The 20,944-nt window shown below is 44.0% G+C and overlaps 1 protein-coding gene across 1 annotated transcript in view; it reads right to left on the reverse strand.

The window, feature by feature from the left end:
* Positions 1–20,944, reverse strand: part of LOC309554094 (endophilin-A3-like) — a 190,702-nt gene that overhangs the window by 42,327 nt on the left and 127,431 nt on the right. The window contains exons 4-6 of the mRNA XM_082255635.1: positions 20,273–20,416; positions 12,319–12,452; positions 10,589–10,747 (exon numbers count right to left, since the gene is read on the reverse strand). Of these exons, the coding sequence (XP_082111761.1) occupies positions 10,589–10,747; positions 12,319–12,452; positions 20,273–20,416 (437 nt within the window). The remainder of the gene's footprint in view (positions 1–10,588; positions 10,748–12,318; positions 12,453–20,272; positions 20,417–20,944) is intronic.

Consider the following 20,944-nt stretch of genomic DNA (forward strand, 5'->3'; position numbering starts at 1 on the left):
CACCAAAAATTAAATTTTTGTTGCAGGGGACGCCAGAAATCTGACCTGTATCTTAGGGCAGACTTGTGGGAAAATTGGTGAGCCAATCACACAAGCAGGAAAAATGGATTTTTGTAAGATCTTACCGTAAAATCCTTTTCTCTTAAGCTCATTGACAGACGTAGTCTTCTTGATTCTCAAGAGCTGGGTTATGTTGTCTCCGCAGGAGTAGGACTAGGCAGAAAGACAAAACGTTCTGGCTCCACCTTTGGGGCAGTCCCTGAGGGTATATCCTCCCTCTCTCTGCTACAGGGAATCAGTTCTGTTCTAAAGCAGTAACAGAGAATTTAACCCAACCCAACTCAATGATAGAGGGGCGGGTACTACGTCTGTCAATGAGCTTAAGAGAAAAGGATTTTACGGTAAGATCTTACAAAAATCCATTTTTCTCTATCGCTCATTGACAGACGTAGTCTTCTTGATTCTCAAGAGCTGGGACATCCAGAAGCAGTGCCACAAATGAGGGGTGGGATTGACAAAATCAAATCCAATCTAGAAGGCCCAACCGGTGCCAAACTAGAAGTTTTAAAGGCTCATTATAAACAAAGAATGAGACTAAAGAAAAAATTTTCCAACGGAAAAAAACCCTCGAGGTAGACCACTGGTCTCCTCAAATTGCGGCCTGCAAAACCTTGCGGCCAAACGAGGCATCAGACGATGCCATTACATCAACTTTATAATGTTTTGTAAAAGGTATGCACCGACGACCAGGTAGCCGCCTTGCACACCTGGACCACTGACGCCTGATGGCGAAAGGCCCATGACGCACTAAGTGCCCGAGTGGAGTGCGCCTTAACAGGGAACGGGGGCTCCAGACCCTTGATAGAATAAGCCTGTACTACCGTCTGTCTGATCCATCTAGAAATGGTCGCGGCAGATGCAGGCAACCCTTTTTCGGGTCCATCTGGGATCACAAAAAGTGAATCAGTCTTGCGAAACGAGTCTGTCGTTTTCAAGTATACCCTGATCGCCCGGACCACATCCAAGGAGTGTAAAGCAAACTCTCGAGGATGACTGGGCTTAGGACACAGGGAAGGTAACACAATTTCTTCATTCAGATGAAATTCTGAAACCACTTTTGGTAGGAAGGATGGATTCGGACGAAGAACCACCTTATCTCTATGAACCACCAGATATGGTGAAAGACAAGATAATGCAGCCAGTTCTGACACCCTGCGTGCAGAAGTAATAGCCACCAAGAAGGCCACCTTCTGGGACAACGTAGGTAGAGGAATCTCCCTAATATCTTCAAAGGGAGGTTTCTGAAGAACCGACAACACCAAATTAAGATCCCAGGGGGGTAACGGCGCGTGCACTGGCGGAGCCAGATGTCGCACCCCCTGGATGAAATTCCGCACCAAGGAATGAGTAGCCAAAGGCTTCTGAAAGAAGATAGCTAATGCTGAGACCTGACCCTTGATAGTACTCAAGGCCAGTTTCTGCTCAACCCCTTGTTGCAGAAAAGCTAATATTCGACTAATCGAATACGACCGAGGACGGAACCCCAAAGGTTCACACCATGCAATGTAGGACTTCCATGTGCGATGATAAATCTTTCTGGAAGTCGCTTTCCTTGCTTCAACTAGAGTAGGAATAACTGAAGCTGACAAACCTTTGTCCTTCAGCACCTGGGTCTCAATAGCCAGGCCGTTAAAGCCAGCGATCGTAAAGCAGGATGGAAGATCGGTCCCTGAGACAGTAGGTCCTCCCTGAGAGGAAGTCTCCACGGGACATCCGCCACCAGTCTGACCACGTCGGCGTACCAAGCTCGACGAGGCCAGTCCGGAGCTACCAGAATTACTGGAATTCCTTCCTCCTCTATCCTGCGAAGAAGTCTTGGCAGTAACGCGAGAGGAGGGAAGGCATATATTAGCTGGTATTGCCCCCACGGGGCGATCAGTGCGTCTGCGGTTTCTGCTAGAGGATCGCGGGAGCGAGCCACGAATCTCTGAACTTTCCTGTTGAATCGTGATGCCAACAGATCCACATCCGGGGTGCCCCACCGTAGGCACAACTGGTGGAAAACGTCTGGATGGAGGGACCATTCCCCCTGATCCAGAGTCTGACGGCTGAGATAATCTGCCTGCCAATTCTCCACCCCCGGAATGAACACCGCAGAGATTGCTGGAACAAATCGTTCCGCCCAGCGAAGAATGCAAGCCACTTCTTTGGCCGCTCGGACACTCTTGGTGCCCCCCTGGTGATTGACATAAGCCACGGCCGTGGCATTGTCCGACTGGATCCGAACCGGGCTGCCCTGGAGCTGCTCGGTCCAGTGAATCAGACAAAGTCTGATCGCTCTTAGTTCCAATACATTTATCGGTAACCTGGATTCTTCCGGGGACCAAAGTCCCTGGACAGATAACTGACCGAGAATTCCTCCCCATCCGGATAGACTGGCATCCGTGGTCACTATCGTCCAATATATTGGCAGAAATGACTTTCCCTGGCTGAGCATCGGAGACCGAAGCCACCAGACCAGAGACTCTCTGGTCTGTTTGCTCAATCGGATCTGATTGTCCAGGGATTCCGGATTCCGATTCCATCTGAGAAGAATCTCTTGCTGAAGAATTCGGGTATGGGACTGGGCAAATGGGACTGCTTCGAACGAAGCCACCATCAACCCCAGAACCCTCATGCAAGTCCGAAGGGAAGACCAGCTGTTGGACAGTAACAACTGGACTGCTGATTGAATCTTTCGGAGTTTCCCTACCGGAAGAAAAACTCTTGTCCTGACTGTGTCTAGAATTAGACCCAGATATTCGAGCCTCTGGGTGGGAACCAGAAATGACTTTTGCTGGTTCACCAGCCACCCAAATTCCTGTAAAGAAATCATAGTAATTTCTATGTTTTGTAGCAAGGTCTGAGGAGACTCTGCATGAAGCAGAAGATCGTCTAGGTAACCAAGGATCGATATCCCTCTTTGGCGCAGAAGTGCCAACACCTTTGTGAAGACCCGCGGAGCCGTGGCGAGACCGAAAGGTAACGCCACAAACTGATAGTGGTTCTCTTCTACGGAAAAGCGTAGAAACCGCTGATGTCCTGCGAAAATGGGAATGTGAAGATAGGCGTCCTTGATGTCTATGGACGCTAGGACATTCCCTGGATGCAGGAAGGCTGCTACTGTGCGAATGGACTCCATTCTGAATCTTCTTATGTTGACAAAAGAATTGAGTGCTCTTAAGTCCAGAATTGGACGCACTTTGCCCTCTTTCCTGGGTATTGTAAATAGGTTTGAATAAAACCCTTGAAACCGTTCTGTCCAAGGAACGTGGACTACCACTCCTTGTTGTAGTAAATCTGTGACTGCTCTCCGCAGATCTTCTAAACGATCTGAGGATAGTCGGATATTGGAAGGGAAGAATCGCGCCGGTGGGAGAGATCGAAACTCGATCTTGTACCCTGACCTTATGACTTCGCAAACCCATTTGTCCGGGATTCTGGAAAGCCATGGATCCGGGAACCGGCGAAGACGTCCCCCCACCCCAGTTATGGGTGGGGGCGCACCTTCAGGCTTTGGACGGTTTATCTTCAGGTCTGGAGGGGGCGGGCTTTTGTTTGCCCGACCAACGACCCCTGACGCCTCCTGCAGGAGCTTTGTAGGACTTAGTTTTTTCACCCGCGGGATGAAAAAACCTCTTGTGAGCAGAAAAAGAAGGCCCTCGTCTTTGACGAGTTCCTCTACCCTTAAAATTTTGCGGTAAAAAGGTGCTCTTTCCACCCGTGAGATCCTTAATGATCTCATCTAAGTTGGCTCCAAATAGACGCTCTCCTGAAAAGGGGATATTAGCCAATGCTTTTTTGGAACCTTGGTCGGCTAACCAACCTTTTAGCCACAGTGTACGCCTGAGAACCACTGCTGAGACTGATGCTCGCGCCAATAATGGAGTGGCGTCTAACGCCGCATCACACACAAACTGTAACCCCTGTATCATTTGTTCCAACAAATCTGATACCGCCTGAGGGACTTCTTCTAAGTCCCGGCGTAACCACTTGGTCCATTCAGTTACAGCCTGCGAAACCAGACCAATAGCTATTATAGGTCTGAAAGCTGATCCAATCAAGGAAAACATGGTGCGAGACATAGCTTCTATCTTGCGATCCACTGGATCTTTAAAAGACGGAGCGTCTTCTAAAGGAATAACCGTGGCTTTATTCAATCTAGCAATTGGTGAATCCACCACAGGTGGTTCTGTCCATTTCTTAATGAGGGTTTCCTCAAACGGATAACGCCTGTCAATGCGTTTAGAAATAGTAAAAGTGCGTTTTGGCAGACGCCATTCTTCTTCGATTGGATTGCCAAAACATTTGGGCAATGGAAAAACCTTTGCCACTTTGATGCGTTTTTTAGTCCCAAAAGGGATTTCAGTTTCAGCTATTTCCGATGGAATACCCTGTAACCTTAAGGTTTTTTGAACAGATACAATGAGTGCGTTTACCAACGCTTCCTCTCGGGCTATGGCGGATGCCGAAACATCCTCCTCACTGTCTGAAGAGACAGGACCCAAGACACCAATCCCAGATGAAGTACCTGCAACTGCAGAAATAGGCTCAGAGTCTGAATCCGAGGTTTCAGATAATATGGGGTTAGGCGGGGGTCGCTTTCTTGCGCCCTGTCCCTGACAAGCCACTTCCACCCGGGACACAAAAGTTTCCATAATAGCTGACAATGATTCAATTGTCAATGGGGTGCTGGAGGATCCCGCAGACCCCTCGAGGGGATCCGGAGGAGATACATGAGTGGCAGGGTCCATGTTAATTCAGGACACTTTTGCCAGCAAACCAAAAAAACTTTTTTTTTTTGTGTGTCTCCCCCTAGCGCAATAGCGCCCCTCAGAGTACCTGCTTCTCGATCCCACAGAGAGAGAGAGGGACCCCCAAGGCTCACCAACCGATGCAGTGCAGTTTCCAACCAACTGCAGTCAGCGTCTGTCTTACACAGACTGGAAGGAGCTGTTTGCTTTTTCCCGGGTAGAAGGACGTGGCTCCGCCCCCTGTGTACGCCTTCCGGCGTTCCCAGCTCTCCACGAGGTAGCTGGGCTCACAAAACATGGCCGCCCCCATAGAGGAGACATAATGACTCCAAAAACATGGCGGCCGGCGTGACCTGAGGACATACATGCATTTGGTCTACGGCAAAATGGCGGCGGACCGCCAAAATCGTTTTCCCAGCACATCCACCTGCATCTCTGCTAAGAGGCGATATATGGATCTACAGGAGATACACTACAAATAAGGTAGGATTATACCTCCTATGTCTGCTGTAATGTTACAGTCTGCTGGGTAGAGTGTTAGCTCTTAAACCAAGTCCACTTCCCACAAACACATGCTGTATTACAAGGGGGACTTGTAAGTATCAGATATATACTGACCATATATGGAGGGGCCCATAATACATACTGCCTCATAACGAGGAAAAAAGGGAACGTTTACTCACCATACCGAACCGACAGGCACCCTCTCTTCACAATACCCTCTCCACCGGGGTGGGGGTTTGTGGACCACTCCGGACGCCTCGACTCTCTGGTTCCTGGCGTCCAAGCGAGACTTTTAACTCGCAAGGTCAGTCCCTCCACTGGGACTCCGTCGCGGCCGACCTAGCGCGGAGCTCTGGTCTGCACGCGCTCGTAGGCAGAAACCGGGGTGACCACTGGATCTCAACATCCAGCCCGTCGCCCGGCCCCGCATACTTACTTGAATGTGTCGCAGCCGACCAAGCGCAATGCCATGGTCTGCGCGCGCTCGTAGGCCGGCTGGGGTGACCACAAGTGTCGCCCAGTCCGGCATTTTTGCTTGAAGATCTCACAGGAAAAAACACTGGAGAAAAACTACCTAAAAAAAAAAAAATGTCTTTTTCTTAAAGAAAAAAGTCTTGCCAGGACCAAAAAGATCCCAGCAAGGAGCTTAGGTCCTTACTCCTGACTAGACAGAAAAAAACTGATTCCCTGTAGCAGAGAGAGGGAGGATATACCCTCAGGGACTGCCCCTAAGGTGGAGCCAGAACGTTTTGTCTTTCTGCCTAGTCCTACTCCTGCGGAGACAACATAACCCAGCTCTTGAGAATCAAGAAGACTACGTCTGTCAATGAGCGATAGAGAAATGTTGTTTCTGGGGTGTGGTCAGTATACATTCTGTGTACAGAGCAACTCCAGGTAGTCATTTCAGAAAATGACAACAGCTGCGGATTAAAAAGGAAAGGTAATTTTTAATAACATTAAATAACATGATTTGTGTCGCAATTGTATACGCTGTATTGTTTTTTCTTTACTTGCAGATTTTTTTCCCAACTAAAGTGGAGTTACCCTTTAACATTCCATCAGTTTTATATGACCCTATAACTTAAAAAAATAAAACACCTCACCGCTTCAGCCCCCCCCCCCCCCCACACTACTAACTGATATATCAGTATGGATGTCACATTACTCTCTAAAATTGTGCTGATCATATCCCCTGACTTCTCCATTAGGATCAATAATATAACTATCAGTCACTCTGCTCATGCCAGGGTACTAGGCGTAAGCCTAGACTCGGTCCTGTCTTTTCAGCCCCAAACCAATCGCTGTCCAAATCTTGTAGATTTTACCTCCGCAACATCTCCAAAATACGCACCTTCTTAAACAACGAAATCCACCAAGCCACTCCCTTGTTCTGTCTCAACTGTTGGAACTTACTACTCATAGGCCTACCTCTACTCAGGCTACTCCCCCTCCAGTATATCATAAATGCTGTAGTCAGACCCATTCACTTTACCTTCAGCTCAGTGTCCTCTGCTCCTCTCTGCCAATCTCTTCATTAGCTTTTGATTACCCAACTAATAAAACACAAATACTAACATCATCATACAAAACGATCCACAACTCTGCCCACAGCTACATCACCAATCTTATCTTAATATTTCACCCAAACTGTCCTCTTCACTCCTTCCCTTGCCACCTTTTACCATGATTGTCTCCAGGAATTCCCCAGAGCCTCTCCTATTCTCTGGAACTCCCTACACCAATCTGTCTGGCTATCTCCGACTCTTTCCGCTTTCAGGCGGTCACTGAAGACTCATCTCTTCAGGGAAGCCTATCACACCTTCACCTAACAACTGAACCTTTAACTCTCACATTAGCTCATCCCTTACAGTAACTACCTTTTGTGCAACTTTACCTCTCCCTATTCGATTGTAAGCTCTCAGGTACTGGATCCTCTAAACCTCGTTTTGAATTGTATAGTAACTGTATTAACACACTTTATAGTGTAAAGCACTGCACAAACTGTTGGCGCTATATGAATCCTGTATGATGATAATAATAATATTATAAGTTTAGGTGAACTGATACAGCAGTTAAACGATAGTCCATAAGGGGGCAATGTTTAGTTACTTTCTCACTGAAGTACTGGAGAAAATGTCTGCACATTTATCTATTTATTTGATCATTATCACTAAGTAATAATATCCAAGACAAAATTCTGGTCAAGGATTCAAATAAAAGTTTGAATTCAACTCGCCAGTCAGACATTGCTTTGTGGTTTAGGTTATTTCTGGCAGACTTAGATGGAAATACATGAGCACACCCTAATAGGCTCATTTATATAAATACAGGTCATGCTATTAATTCATGTGTGATGTAATTAGCTAATTAATATGTATGCAGAGGGTAACTGCACATTGCTATGGAATCACTGGAAAAGTCCTGCCTTCCCAAATCAAGTCACATGTACCCTGCACTGGTAATTTGAATTAAGAAGGCTGGAGAAGGTTTAGGCTGTACTCCAGGTAAATATAAAAGATTTAATATGTATATGGAAGCCATTTTACCTGCCATAGTAGTTATATATAAAATAAGCACAAGGGACATTACTTACCTTCAGGGAGATACAGTATGTCCCTTGTGCTGCTGTGTCATTGTTTAGCAGAAATCTTCCTCCTCCAATGACTCTCCCAAAATCTTCCAGTGTGGCAGGGGTTAACAGGACCAAGGGAGCTGTCCCAGGCACTCAGGAGCGCCCGACTATGCCGGCCATTTATGCCCAGCTCAGTTGTTCATAGAAGCCACAACTCCTCCATTCATAGATTGCTGTTCATTTATAGAAGCTGCTGTAATGGCTTCTATGAATGGCAATGCTGGGTAGAAATGGCGGCATACTTGGGCACCCTTGATGAGGGACTGTGACAGCTTACTTAGTTCTAATAAATTCTATTAAATCAGGCAATTACAGTGGCAGGGGTAGAAGGCAGCAGAGCAACAGTATTTCTGCTAAACAAGGACATAAGGGCACATGAGACATCTCTCTCTGTAGGGAACGTCCCTTGTGCTTAAACTTGGGCTTTAGACCAGGGATTCACAAACTATGGCCCTGCAGTTGTTCAGGAACTACAATTCCTATCATGCCTAGTCATGTATGTGATTGTCAGAGTTTTACAATGCCTCATGGGATGTGTAGTTCTGCAACAGCTGCAGGGCCGTAGTTTGGGAATCCCTGCTTTAGACAATACATTCAAGTCACCTGCTCCCAGTCTGTGATTGGACAGTGAGGAGGTAATAACCGACTGATTAGCTCTGCTCTCTTCTTACTCTGCTCTCTCCTCCTGTTCGTACATATGCATGCAGCAAATCCTTAATACACCGTTTGGTGAGGCGGTGGGGGAAGAAATGCAGTTTCAGCACTGACATTATGTGACCAGAGAGGAATTCATTTTCAGTGAGGGGAGAGTGTGTTGGCTGGTGAGGAAGCTGCTGTGGCCATTATGTGACAAATACATTATGAGGTGTAGTTGGTGGGGGGTGAAGTATCCAGAAAGGGATGTACTTTCCAGGGGGTGAGGTGGCCAGGGAGGGATGCAGTATGGGTAGGCGGCTGAAGTTAAGGGTTGACATGAGGGGGTATGCGGTGGGTGACAGGTTAGCAGAGTGATGGGGGTAATGGCGAGATAGCAAGGGGGAGGGAAGCGCTCTCAGCAGGGTATAATGAGATTTTAAGCAAGGATGTATTGTCACACATTTTGTCTCCTGCAGCCCTGTTCTGCTCACTTTAGATCTGTTTTCCTGCCCCCTATAAATTGTATAGCTCCTTGCTGGTCTTTAGCTCCTAATCTACCTTTTACTGCTATGTGTTTTCTGTGTGCCATCTCTATCCAACAACATGGAAACCCATGAACCAGCCACTGCAGCTACAGGTAGTTGTGGTAACCAAACTGATGGCCCTCAGAAGCCTGAAATCTAAAACAGTAGCAGAAGTAAAGAACATCATCATGCTATAAGTGACCAGGGGCAGCAGCAACTCTCTTTAGTTTGGGCTGCTGTACTCTCGGACTCTGGTAGCAGGCAGACATTCCCACATCTGTCTCTTGGGATGAGATGGAATGGATACAGGGAGGGCCTGGACCACCTCCTTCAGGATACCACTGCTTAGTGTATGAACTGGGGTAAGTGTGCCTGGGTGGTGTAAGCAGTGTGCAGGAGAGCTGGGTTTGGTAGTGGGGCAGGTAGATCCGAAAGATGGCATTAGTTTTCAATTTGTGCCTTTGTTTCCAGACACATTCCTCTTTAGCATAATTTTTAATACTATACGATAAGTTACTTCATTAAACTCCATTATATCGGCCTTTAATTATGGAAAGCCATAGTCTTATCAAAAATATGCTAACCACTTATTACTCTATCTATACAACAGCAATATTTTCTGCATCACTTTATATAGGATGCGGTACTGAATAATATACATTGTTCCTGGCCCCAGCTCTGTTCATGACATGTTCGGGCTATGGAATTTTGTTTCAACTTGTGTGATAATGAATATACATTTGTGGCAGTGTGGTTTGTCAGAATCCTTCAAACATCGGGGTCTATTTATAAAAACAGTTGCTGTGTGAATGTCTTAGGCATCCCCATAGCCATCACGATGAATCTCTGTATTTTTAGTAATACAGTAAACCCCCCTCCATTGCGGGGGTTACGTTCCGGACCCAGTCGCGAAAAGTGAAAATCCGCGAAATAGAAAAATGCACTGTAGGCGTGTTTTTTTTTTTTACTGTTACTGTACGTGTAAAAGCATTTTAAGGTCATTAAACACACTTTTAAAAACAATAGAAACTCATTTAAACACATAAAAGATGCTGACATAGCAAGAGCTATGGAAAACACAAAAATATTTCATTTTTAATGATTTATATAGTAAAATAACATTACAAAAAAAAACGCAATATACCGGGACCGCAAAAACTGAACCGCGATGGAGCGGGGGTTTACTGTATGATTTTTTCCTATGATGGTGAATTGCCAAAATATTCTATTAATACATTACATTGCATCTTCTCCATAACTGCCATTTTAACATAGACAAAAACTTGACTAGTTTTAACTAATCTTCCAACATCTGCTGTCATATTGCCTCCTGTGTCACCCTACAGTCACCCTACCCTACAGTCACTGATATTTGCATTGAGCAGTATATGATGACTGTGTTATCATTGAGTTGCTGCAGATTGAAGGCAAACCATTAAGAAATATTTTCCTTATGGCAGTGCAGACGTGTGTCCCACCCAAAGCAGCTGCATACTTACATCATTTTCTAGAAAATTGAACATGCTCCTTTCAGCTATTTCTTTAGATTCTTCAAATTTTTCTACCGCTTGTTGGATTTCTTCATCTCCAATCTTTCCTTGTCGCTTCTTTTTATAATCGTAGTCTAAGCGCCGGCCTTCTAGTTTTTTCAGATGAAACTGAGAGAAGGAAAATGGTTAATTAAAATATACAAATTTCAGAGCCTAACATAACAATGGCTGAAAAGATTTAGGCCGGAAGATGCAATAAGATATTATTAGAAGATATGGAAGTGCAAAAGGGAGCTGCATGAGTGCATTTTTCTTTTAGGCAATTGATAATTATTAACCAACAGCACTGGGGTGCAATGACTACCTGGGCGATTTTAGTTTTAATATATTATTCAGTTTTATGGATAACAAATGCAGAGCTATACAATGATTTAAGCTGGCCATAGACGATTCCTGCTAAACCGAGATTTGAACCATGTATGGGGCAGGCTGAATGTACCCAAGATGATTGTTTTGACTTGCATTATTGATCTTTCTGCCTTTGGTGGATTCTTCTCATTACTCTAACAATGCATTGACTGAGCTTGCTGGAAAGAGGGACCTGAAAGCTTCTTGCCAATTATTGGATTTTCATTCAAAAATGTGTATACACACTTGTTTTAACAAGAAATTATGGGACTGACTTAATGGCAGCCATCTAGTACAGGTTTCAGAGTAGAAGGTCACATTAATTGATATGGTGAATGCTGATACTTCTCCAGTTGGTACATATACCATTGCTTGATTATTCTATAACCATGTGGCACCCAACCTTTGGCACTTTTTTTTTGTGGCCCTCAAGGTCCCTGCAGACACTGATCTGTCTTTTCCTCTTGCCCAGTTATAGCTGTGATTTCTAGCAGCCTCTGAAAGTCTATGCGGCATATGCACAGACTTTGACGATTTCTTTGTCTTTGCCTATATCCTGTTGGGTCTCTGCTGTCTCAGACACTGCATAATCATTGCATTTTAGGTGTGGCTCCACTTGCAATCTTCTGGGTCCTGTGTGTGCAGCTTCCATTCTGGATGGCAACCACAGGTTTCACTGAATACATTGCATTCTCTGATTGGGCAGGTGGAGAGGTGGGGTGGTGATGTTATCCAATCAGAAAATGCCTGGTAGTCATTGAAAAATACAAGGTATTCTGTAAATGGCAGCAGTTCTTACCAAGGGACCCCCAGTGGTCAGTGAATAGAAGGAAAGCTACCCAACACCAGACTTGGAAGATAGTGGCAATCACTGTAGTGGGGGCCACTACTAAAGTGATTGTCAGCTTCCCTGGCAGTCCCACAGGTTTGGGATTTGCATACTTACCATGGACCATGGTATAGCTGGACCAATGTAACTATACAATAAAGATCACACATGGAGGTCAGCTTTAAGTTCAGGTCCTGAATAAACCACCTGAGCAAAACATTTACATATAAAATTCTGTGTTTAGTGTTCAGTGTGGAACTAGGAAGGGATATGATGGAAGTACAGGAAACAGATGCGTCCTAATCATCAATGATCCAGGTAAACAAATTCCATCTGGAGAACTAAGGAAAGCAATTTCCTGGCTGAACGAATATTAGAAAGGTACTCGCTCTGGGTTAAATCTCATCTGCAAATGGTTCACTGAACATTGAACAATACCTCAGTACTATATTTTATAAATATTCTCAAGCGGTGTAATAAACAGAAAATTATCAATGCTTACCACAATCTCTTTCAAGTCTTTGTCTTGTAAGCACTGTAGTGGATCAAGAAAGTTCTGCTTGACGTTAATATCTAGAGAATCCTTCACCTCAGCCATTTGCTTCATACATTCCCCAACATCCAACAAAGCACTGCCTGATATAAATAGAGAGTTTACTGACAAGCTGCACAGGCCACAAATAACTCATTTAGAGGCAAACAATAGTGGAACATCTCATGCAGAGTACATAACTGCTGTACTGTACTTAGCAATATATGACTCTGGTTTATTAAAGTGATTGTAAAGGTTCGTTTTTTTTTTCTTTTAAACAAACATGTGATACTTACCTGCTCTGTGCAAGGGTTTTGCACAGAGCAGCCCCAATCCTCCTCTTCTGGGTTGCCCCAGCATCGCTTCTGGCTCCTCCTCTTCATCAGGTGCCCCCACGGAGAGCCGCTTTCCATAGGGGGAAACTGTGTGGGCCTGCTCCTGAGTCCTGCCACTGTGTCCATTGACACAGACAGCAGGACTTGGCCCCACCCCCGCACTTGTGTCACTGGATTTGATTTACAGCAGCTTGAGCCTCCTGATGCTATCATCTATCCAATGAAGGCCCGAGACATCAGCTAGAGCTGCTGAGCTCGTGCTGATCGCTGGAACGTTTGGGTTAAGGTAAAAATAACGGGAGGTCTGGGGGGCAGCTGCAACCGAGAAGGTTTTTTACATTAATGCATAGAGACTTTAGACTTTACAACTCTTTTAACCACTTGCCTACCAGGCACTTTCACACCCTTCCTGCCCAGGCTAATTTTCAGCTTTCACCGCTGTCACACTTTTAATGACAATTGCGAGGTCATGCAACACTGTACCCAAATGCAAATTTTATCTTTTTTTTTGGGTAGTATTTAAAGCGGAGTTCCACCCTAAAATTGAAGCTCGGACCATCTTCTTGCTCCGGGTCACCTGAAACACAAATGGATAATCGCAATTTTTTTTAAATTTTTTTTACTTACCTTGTTTTAGAAGAAAATATACTCACCTTACTTCCTCTTCCTCCCCTCGGCGGCCACGGCGAACCGTCACTTCCTGGCTTGCAATGATTCCTGGGAGCTGAACGTCATCGCTCCCAGGAATCAATGCGCCTGCACTGGCCCCGACATCAGTTCCGGTGCAGGCGCCGTCATACCTTGCTAAACAGCTTTTGGGCATGCCCAGAAGCTGTGCAGGGATGACACTGCAGCCCGGAAGTGACGGCGGGGCCGGTGCAGTGCATCGTGGGACGGAAGAGGACGCAGAAGAGGATCGCGCTGGCTTCAAGCTGCCCACACCTGAGATGGCAGCGCTGGACAAGACATTTTCAAGGTAAGTATTTCTTCTAAAAGGTAAGTGCAACCCGGGACAGTTCAGAGGCTAGCCATTGTGGAATGCACTAGCCCTGACTGTCCCAGGGGTATTTTTATGTATTTTTTTTTTCTTAGGTGGAACTCCACTTTAAATCACCACTGGGAATTTTTTGGGCAAATAAACAAAAAAAAGACGAAAAAAAAAAGTTTTTCATATTTGTTATAAAATTTTGCAAGCAGGTTTTTTTTGCAAAATTGTTCTCCACTGATGTGTGCTGATGAGGAAAAAGGAACACTTTTTAGAGGGGCAGCAAAGCGGCCACAGGTCAACTAAGCCTTCCGGATAACCTGCCTAATGCACCTAGAAATAATAGGACAAGACATGGGATAAAAAGAGAATCTGAGTCTCGGGTAGAAGCAGTGGCTGATAGTCTCGCACTGCGTGTACCACATCTAAACAGTGTATAGAACGATTAGATATCATCTAAAGATATGTTAACACCAGCCGCTGCTCTACAACAGAGTGGCTTGTATGCGGTGTGGTCCAGCCAAGATCAACGCAGTAATGATGCACAAATCTCTAAGGCTACATGTACACGGGACATTTTAAAAAGTCCCTTGAACGCTGGAATTTAAAGGACGTTTAAAACGTCCGTTGTGTCGCGTTTGCAGCCGCGTTTAGCGGGCGTTTGCGCTCAGAACCGTTTCTAGAGGTCAAAAAATCATTCCCCTTTCAAATAGAAAAACGCGAGCGCTAAACGTGGGTGATCGCGTTCGGTCACGTTTTTGCGCTTGAAACGCCGTTAAACACACGTTCTGAACATCCTGAACGCAAATAATTGCTTTCCAAAAAACGACACTGAACTCAACTGCCTCTAAATTACTGTAAACGACCCTGTGTACATGGACAGATAAGATAACATTGAGGTGGGTTCAGGGGCTTCTGAAAAAACACCCAACTGCTCAAAAACGTCAGTTTACAAGTGGCAGTGTACATGAGGCCTAAACATCACATCGTTTTTTTTTTTTTTTTTAACAAAACTGCCACACAGACCTCTCAAAAATCAATTTTCAGCCACATGGTGGGAGGCAGTGGATTGCTTTCCATTTTGCTGCACACACAACCACAATACAGTGGTGTCAACCAGGCAGATAAGGAGACAAGACATGCAAGACTGCACTGGAATAGCCACCCAACCGCATGTGCAGTGAATGGTTTCTAAAGACTGTCCTAACAACTTTTCTTGTCAGTGCCCTCACCTAAGGGCCGGTTCACCCAGTTCGCATGGACAGTGATTATATGGGTTCTAGTGGCATAGTCCACACCAGTGCAGTGCGTTCCAGTGCAGTAAAAGGAAAAAAAAAAAAAAGAAAAAAGTAGAATATGCTTCATTTTTTTCTGCACTGAACTGTACCGACAAAACGCATCAAAAATGCACTGAAACACATCTAAAATACATCAAAAATGCATTATGGCATAAAAAAAAAAACCCAGTGAAACTGGGGGGGGGGGGGGGAAACCTGAGGGGAAAATGTGCACTGGGATGCATTGAAAATGCATCATAAACACGCATGCAGAAACAAATTCAGAGTGAGTTTGTGGTGTGAGCTGTAAGCATCCTGAACACATCTGGAGTGGGTTTTTGTGGTTTAAACCGGTCCTAAAAGGTGGCAGTATACAACTCATAGTCTGGATTAATGGAAGCGAGTATACTTTTAACATTTTAAAAGAAAATTTGTTGCTTTAGTATCCGATTGATGGCTTTTAGTTATACCATCTGCGCTAAATCTATTCACACTTGTGCAGTTCACTACATGGACAATGGAAAAACAAATTAACGTAGGTTAAAAAAAAAAAAAAAACATGACCCCTCTATACTGGAAGCACAGCGTTTTCAGAATACATGCACTTAGACTACGCATGCTTTCCATCCCATAGGACTTCTTGCACAAAAACATGTATATGCATAGCATGGGCTTTATCTTTTAAAGGAAAATAATGCATAGCGGGGGATTAAAGTCAAACTCATTTCAGCTTGCAAATAAGCCAAAATCTAAACTAAATTAGCTGCAAAAATACTGGGCCCATTACACTGTCACAGAGCTCTCATTCTTCAAGAACCATCAAAGCATAAATGAACGTCTGTAACACACTTTTTCTGCCCTATAGCGACAGTGCTCATGTAATGTACTGTATTGTATTTTTGGAGGAGGACAGGTGTCAGCCTAGGATTCAAAGTGTGTTAGGTCCACAGAACAACACCTCCTCTCCATATACAGAGAAAAATAATGTAATCAATGCTAACAGATAAGAGTCCAGCTGGAGCAGTGAAGTTACAGGTTTTTTTCCCCCTTATTGTTTAGAATAAAGCAGTAGTAAACTCAGCTTTTTAACTTGTACCTACTAGTAAGCCTATAAGGCGGCTTACCTGTAGGTGCAGTGAGTATCTCCTACTCCCCATTGGAAGATATCCCCACTGTTATAAAGATATTTACACTGGAAGCAGCCGACACTGGCACATGTGCACTGCGTTCAGGACTGACAGCACATCAAGTACTTTGGCTGAGGAGTACTGTACTGTACTTTGGCTGAGGAGCTCAGCTATGAGAAAAGATTAGAGGAACTGAATTTATTCTCTCTTGAGAAGAGGAGATTAAGGGGGGATATGATCAACATATATAAATACATAAGGGGTCCATATAGTGAACTTGGTGTTGAGTTGTTCACTTTAAGGTCATCACAGAGAACAAGGGGGCACTCTTTACACCTAGAGGAAAGCAGATTTTGTCTCCAAATACGGAAAGTTTTCTTCACCGTAAGAGCTGTGAAAATGTGGAGTAGACTCCCTCCAGAGGTGGTTCTGGCTAGGTCAGTAGATTGCTTTAAAAAAGGCCTGGATTCTATCCTATGTGTACATAATATAAATGGATACTACATTTTTTTTTTTTAGGTAAAGTTGATCCAGGGAATATCCGATTGCCTCTCGGGGGATCAGGAAGGAATTTTTTTCCCCTGCTGTAGCAAATTGGATCATGCTTTGCTGGGGTTTATTTTCACCTTCCTCTGGATCAACTGTGGGTATAGGATTGTGTATATGGGATTGTATGGTTGGGTTTTCAATACGTTTTTTTTTTTTTGGTTGAACCGGATGGACTTGTGTCTTTTTTCAACCCTCACTATGTATATAACTATAGATAAACTTTTTTTTTGTGTGGTTTTTTTGTGGTTTTCTACTGCTGTTTGTGCCCCCATTCGGAAGATTCACCCTCTATATTTGTCCTGTTTACTATTATCACCAAACGTGAAAGTACAAGAAAATCCCAAATGTTGGGTTGTCCTCAGAACAGGATTAGTGGGGATATCTTCCAATGGGGAGACTAGTTTTGGTGAAAACCAGGGCCTCACTCGCTTTATAGAGATTTTCTCTCACTTCCTGTTTTGTCTATGGGATAGGAAGTGAAGGAAAATCTCCCCAATGGGACACAGATAGCAAAACCAAACCTTAAAAAGGGAGTTATAACCCTCCCTTAGGCCGGGTTTACGAATGTGTGAACTGGATGAGGGTTTCTCCGCATCCAATTCACAAGACATAAGTGTGCCCAGCTCGCAATGGAGCTGGTTCACACAGGTCCGGGGCAGCCGCAGTTCGCATTCCAAAATGGTCCTGTAGGTCTTTGGGTCCGGTTTAAGTACGAATTAAGGAATACATTTGGACCCGGTTCACACCTGAACAGGGATATACCAGACCCCCTGCTGGGAACCACGGCGGCACATATGTGAACCTAGCCTCACTCTATTCCAAAATGAAAAAAAGGTTTTGTCTTTAGTTCTACTTTATAGGTGATTTGTGCTACCAGTGTTCCACACAGCTATTCTGAAGAGTTTATGCACCAAATGTACATATTTTTACATCACTTGAGAGCACAAGCGTAAGAACACTTTAAAAAAATACCCCTCAAAGACAAACATCAGGATATTATCATCCCTGGAATCCACGTTCTCTTGAGTGCCAATCTAAGGGGATATAGACTGTTTAAAAATGTAATTAATGATCAGAATGGAGATGTCAATTTGTAGATGAAGATAATCCTACTGGTTCTACCAGTAACTGCCGAACACGCATTCAGCTTAAATAAATGCAACTCTCCGGTCGTAAATCAGTTTAAGCTCAGGTTCAAATATAGAATTTTCAAAGTAGCTACTAATTAGAATGGGGATTCTGGTTCCTTCCAACTCCACCAATCACTGAAAAACATGCATTCCATTTACGTATGAGCACCCTTGTCATAGGTCATTAAAACTCAGTGCACACATAAATCAAAGACCATGAATTTCTGGACAGTTCTATCAGATATCGGCACAGATATCCTAAATACTGAATTGACCGAATTGAAGGTGGATAATTATCCCAATGGAGAGAAAGCTATGGTGCCTGAACGGCGCCCTTCAATTGTTAGGACTCCACCTAAAACAGTCTACTGCTCCATATATCCTCCTTTCTTCATGTACATCCAGAAAAAACATCTACTGTTTATGTTCTTTCTACACCCAAGGATCAATTACTACATAATCCCCATATTAAGCACAATGACTGCATTTTTAATTATTTGACAATACAAATAGATAGAAAGTCCAAGCCTTGCATGGATCTGCCAAAGAACAAATCACCTCCACATATGGATTCCTCCTTAAAAACATTCACAAATTATTACTGAACTCGAGCATCACACACTCAGCAAACTTTAAGCTGAAGAGGACAATTCTATCACATCCCCCAACGAGAGTGATCCCCATTCCTCAATACAGTGAACTTATCTCTCTATTGGAGATTTCTTTCATGCTGTGAGTGGCTGGATTGCACCATCATGCCATTGGACCTATACAGTAACTGAAAGGTGGAAGATACTTTCTTAATGCATGGCTTCAATCTCCCATTCCTCTTCTAAGAAGTAAGGTAACACAAACTAACTCTCCCACTTACGGGACAGGAATATCTTTAAAGGTATCAACTTAATCAGACCATATAAAATACAGTTTTTAAAGTGGTACACAGAATGGCCAGCATGCAGGGAAACAATTACAGTAAACATTGCAGATACCATTAGGATTCAGCGTATAAAGTTTGTATATCCATGCTGCTTCTTTCTGTAAAAATAATCCCCTCTATCTACGTTGAGAAACATTTAATCTCTATATTCCCATTACTTTAATTCTTGCCATTTTACCATCCTGCTGCTGCCATTTACATTATGGTAGACAACTGGGTTAGGAAACCCCTGGCTGTATTTTACTGCTCTTCATCACAATGCAAGTCTAGTAGGGCAAATTTATAAATCAGTTAAAGGACAAGTATAGCTAAAGCTGACATCACAGAGCCGGTCCAGGCTCCAGAAAGATCATGACCCGCCCAGGAGCGGCATCTGGCTCAGCCAGAGAGCCGCTATGAGCCTGAGCCAGCCGTTCCTGCCCCCTCCACAGCCCAGCACTCCAGTGAGCGTGGGGAGGGTTGGGAGGAGCAGAGAGCGGTAAACGACATTCACCAGCTCCCTGCTCAGGGAACACATTGAACCGAGCGATCAGCACCTTAGAGCCGACGGGGAACATATGCTGTATCCATCTAGGTAGGTATGATTTTTAGGTAAGTATGGATGCCAACACAGAGCTATGAAATCCCTTTTGTTGCTAAATTTACAAATCTCTACATATAATTGTATACTGTATAAACAAATGTTTAAAAAAAAAAAAAAAAAGTCAATATTTGCACAAAAAAAAGGGGACAATGAGATCAAATGAGTGTCATTTTTTGTAATAAAACAATAGTCCTTTTTATCTTTGGGCCTCAAAATCATAATTTATATTTTGTCAAACAATCATTGGCTGGCATTCTGTTTTCACATTAACAATATATTGCAATTTAAACAGACAACACCGCTGTATAAGGTTGAGATTGTACAATATTTTGACACAAATACAGGGGTACTAAAGGCAAATTCACTTTAATAGGAAAGTTGTGCCTTGCAAGGAAAGTTTCCCCAGAGCTTAGTGAATGAGGTGAAGTTTTATTGCCTTCCATCCTCCAATCATTGCAATCAAAAAATGCTTTATTTCTTCATTTAATTGCCTGTGATTGGTAATCTTTCCAAAGAAAACATTCACTTCATTCATTAAGCTTTGGTGAAAATTCTCCTTAAAAATTCCATTGCAAAGTGAACCGCCTATTTGCCTTTATCACACGGCCGCTCCGATTTTTTTTCCCGCTGCGGCACTTTTTTTTTTTTTTCACGGACACGGATGACACTTGTGTCATCCGCTCCGTATGTACGCATATCATCCCATCTGTTTGCGGATGATATACGGACATAATGTAGGTCTATGGGGATTGTGGATATCAGCGGATGACACCGCTGACATCCGATTTTGCATCAGATTTTGAAAAATAGGGTTCTGTTCCGTTCCAAAAAATGGAACAGAACTGAAAGGGATGGTCATCCGCTGACATCCGCAATCCCATTGACATGCATTATGTCCATTTTTCATCCGCAAAAAAATGGGATGAAATACGGACATACGGAGCACCCGTGTGAAAGAGCCCTAAGTACATCAACTCCTCACTAACAATATATTCACTTACCAAACTCCGACTCTTCTCCTAGCTCTCGGCCATATCGTAGCATGGAGTCTCCAAGTAAACCTTCGGTCTGAGGGTAGCCCGTTGTTTTAACTTGTCCTCTGATTTTTGACATGGTATTTAACATTCCCAATCTAGCTCGGTATGCTGAAATAAAATAAAGTACTGTATATTATACTACTTTTTCATGTACTTTTTCATAGAACTATAAGGATGTCCTTCACACAACCGGGTAGCTGTGGCTGCCAATTTCCTGTGGCAGGAATCAGTGGATTCTTGATGCTGGAATGTCCAGGTCATGCAATCAGCGGCACCCGCTCAGACCATTTAAACTAATAGCGGGGCTGACAGCAGCCGTTGCTGTTTGCATGTAGCGTGGTTAGCTACGGTTAGGGACAGATGCCCGAGCATGCTCTGTATGCGGCTACAGCGGCCACTGTCAACCCGCTATCGGTTTAAATAGGCTGAGCGAGTGCTGCTGGTTGCATGTCCCAGTAATTTCAGCAGCAAGAATTCGCTGATTCTTGATGCAGGAAACTGGGGGCCGCAGCTACCTGGCTGTGTGAAAGAGGCCTTATTGATGTCATATCCTCTTACTAAACAAACGCCATTAATAAAAATACTGCTGTAGTCAACAAAATTACTGCTAGCCATCCTGTCACTGGAAGAAGAGGT

Source organism: Pelophylax lessonae (assembly GCF_965119305.1).
Source record: "Pelophylax lessonae genome assembly, chromosome: 4".
Lineage (NCBI taxonomy): Eukaryota > Metazoa > Chordata > Amphibia > Anura > Ranidae > Pelophylax > Pelophylax lessonae.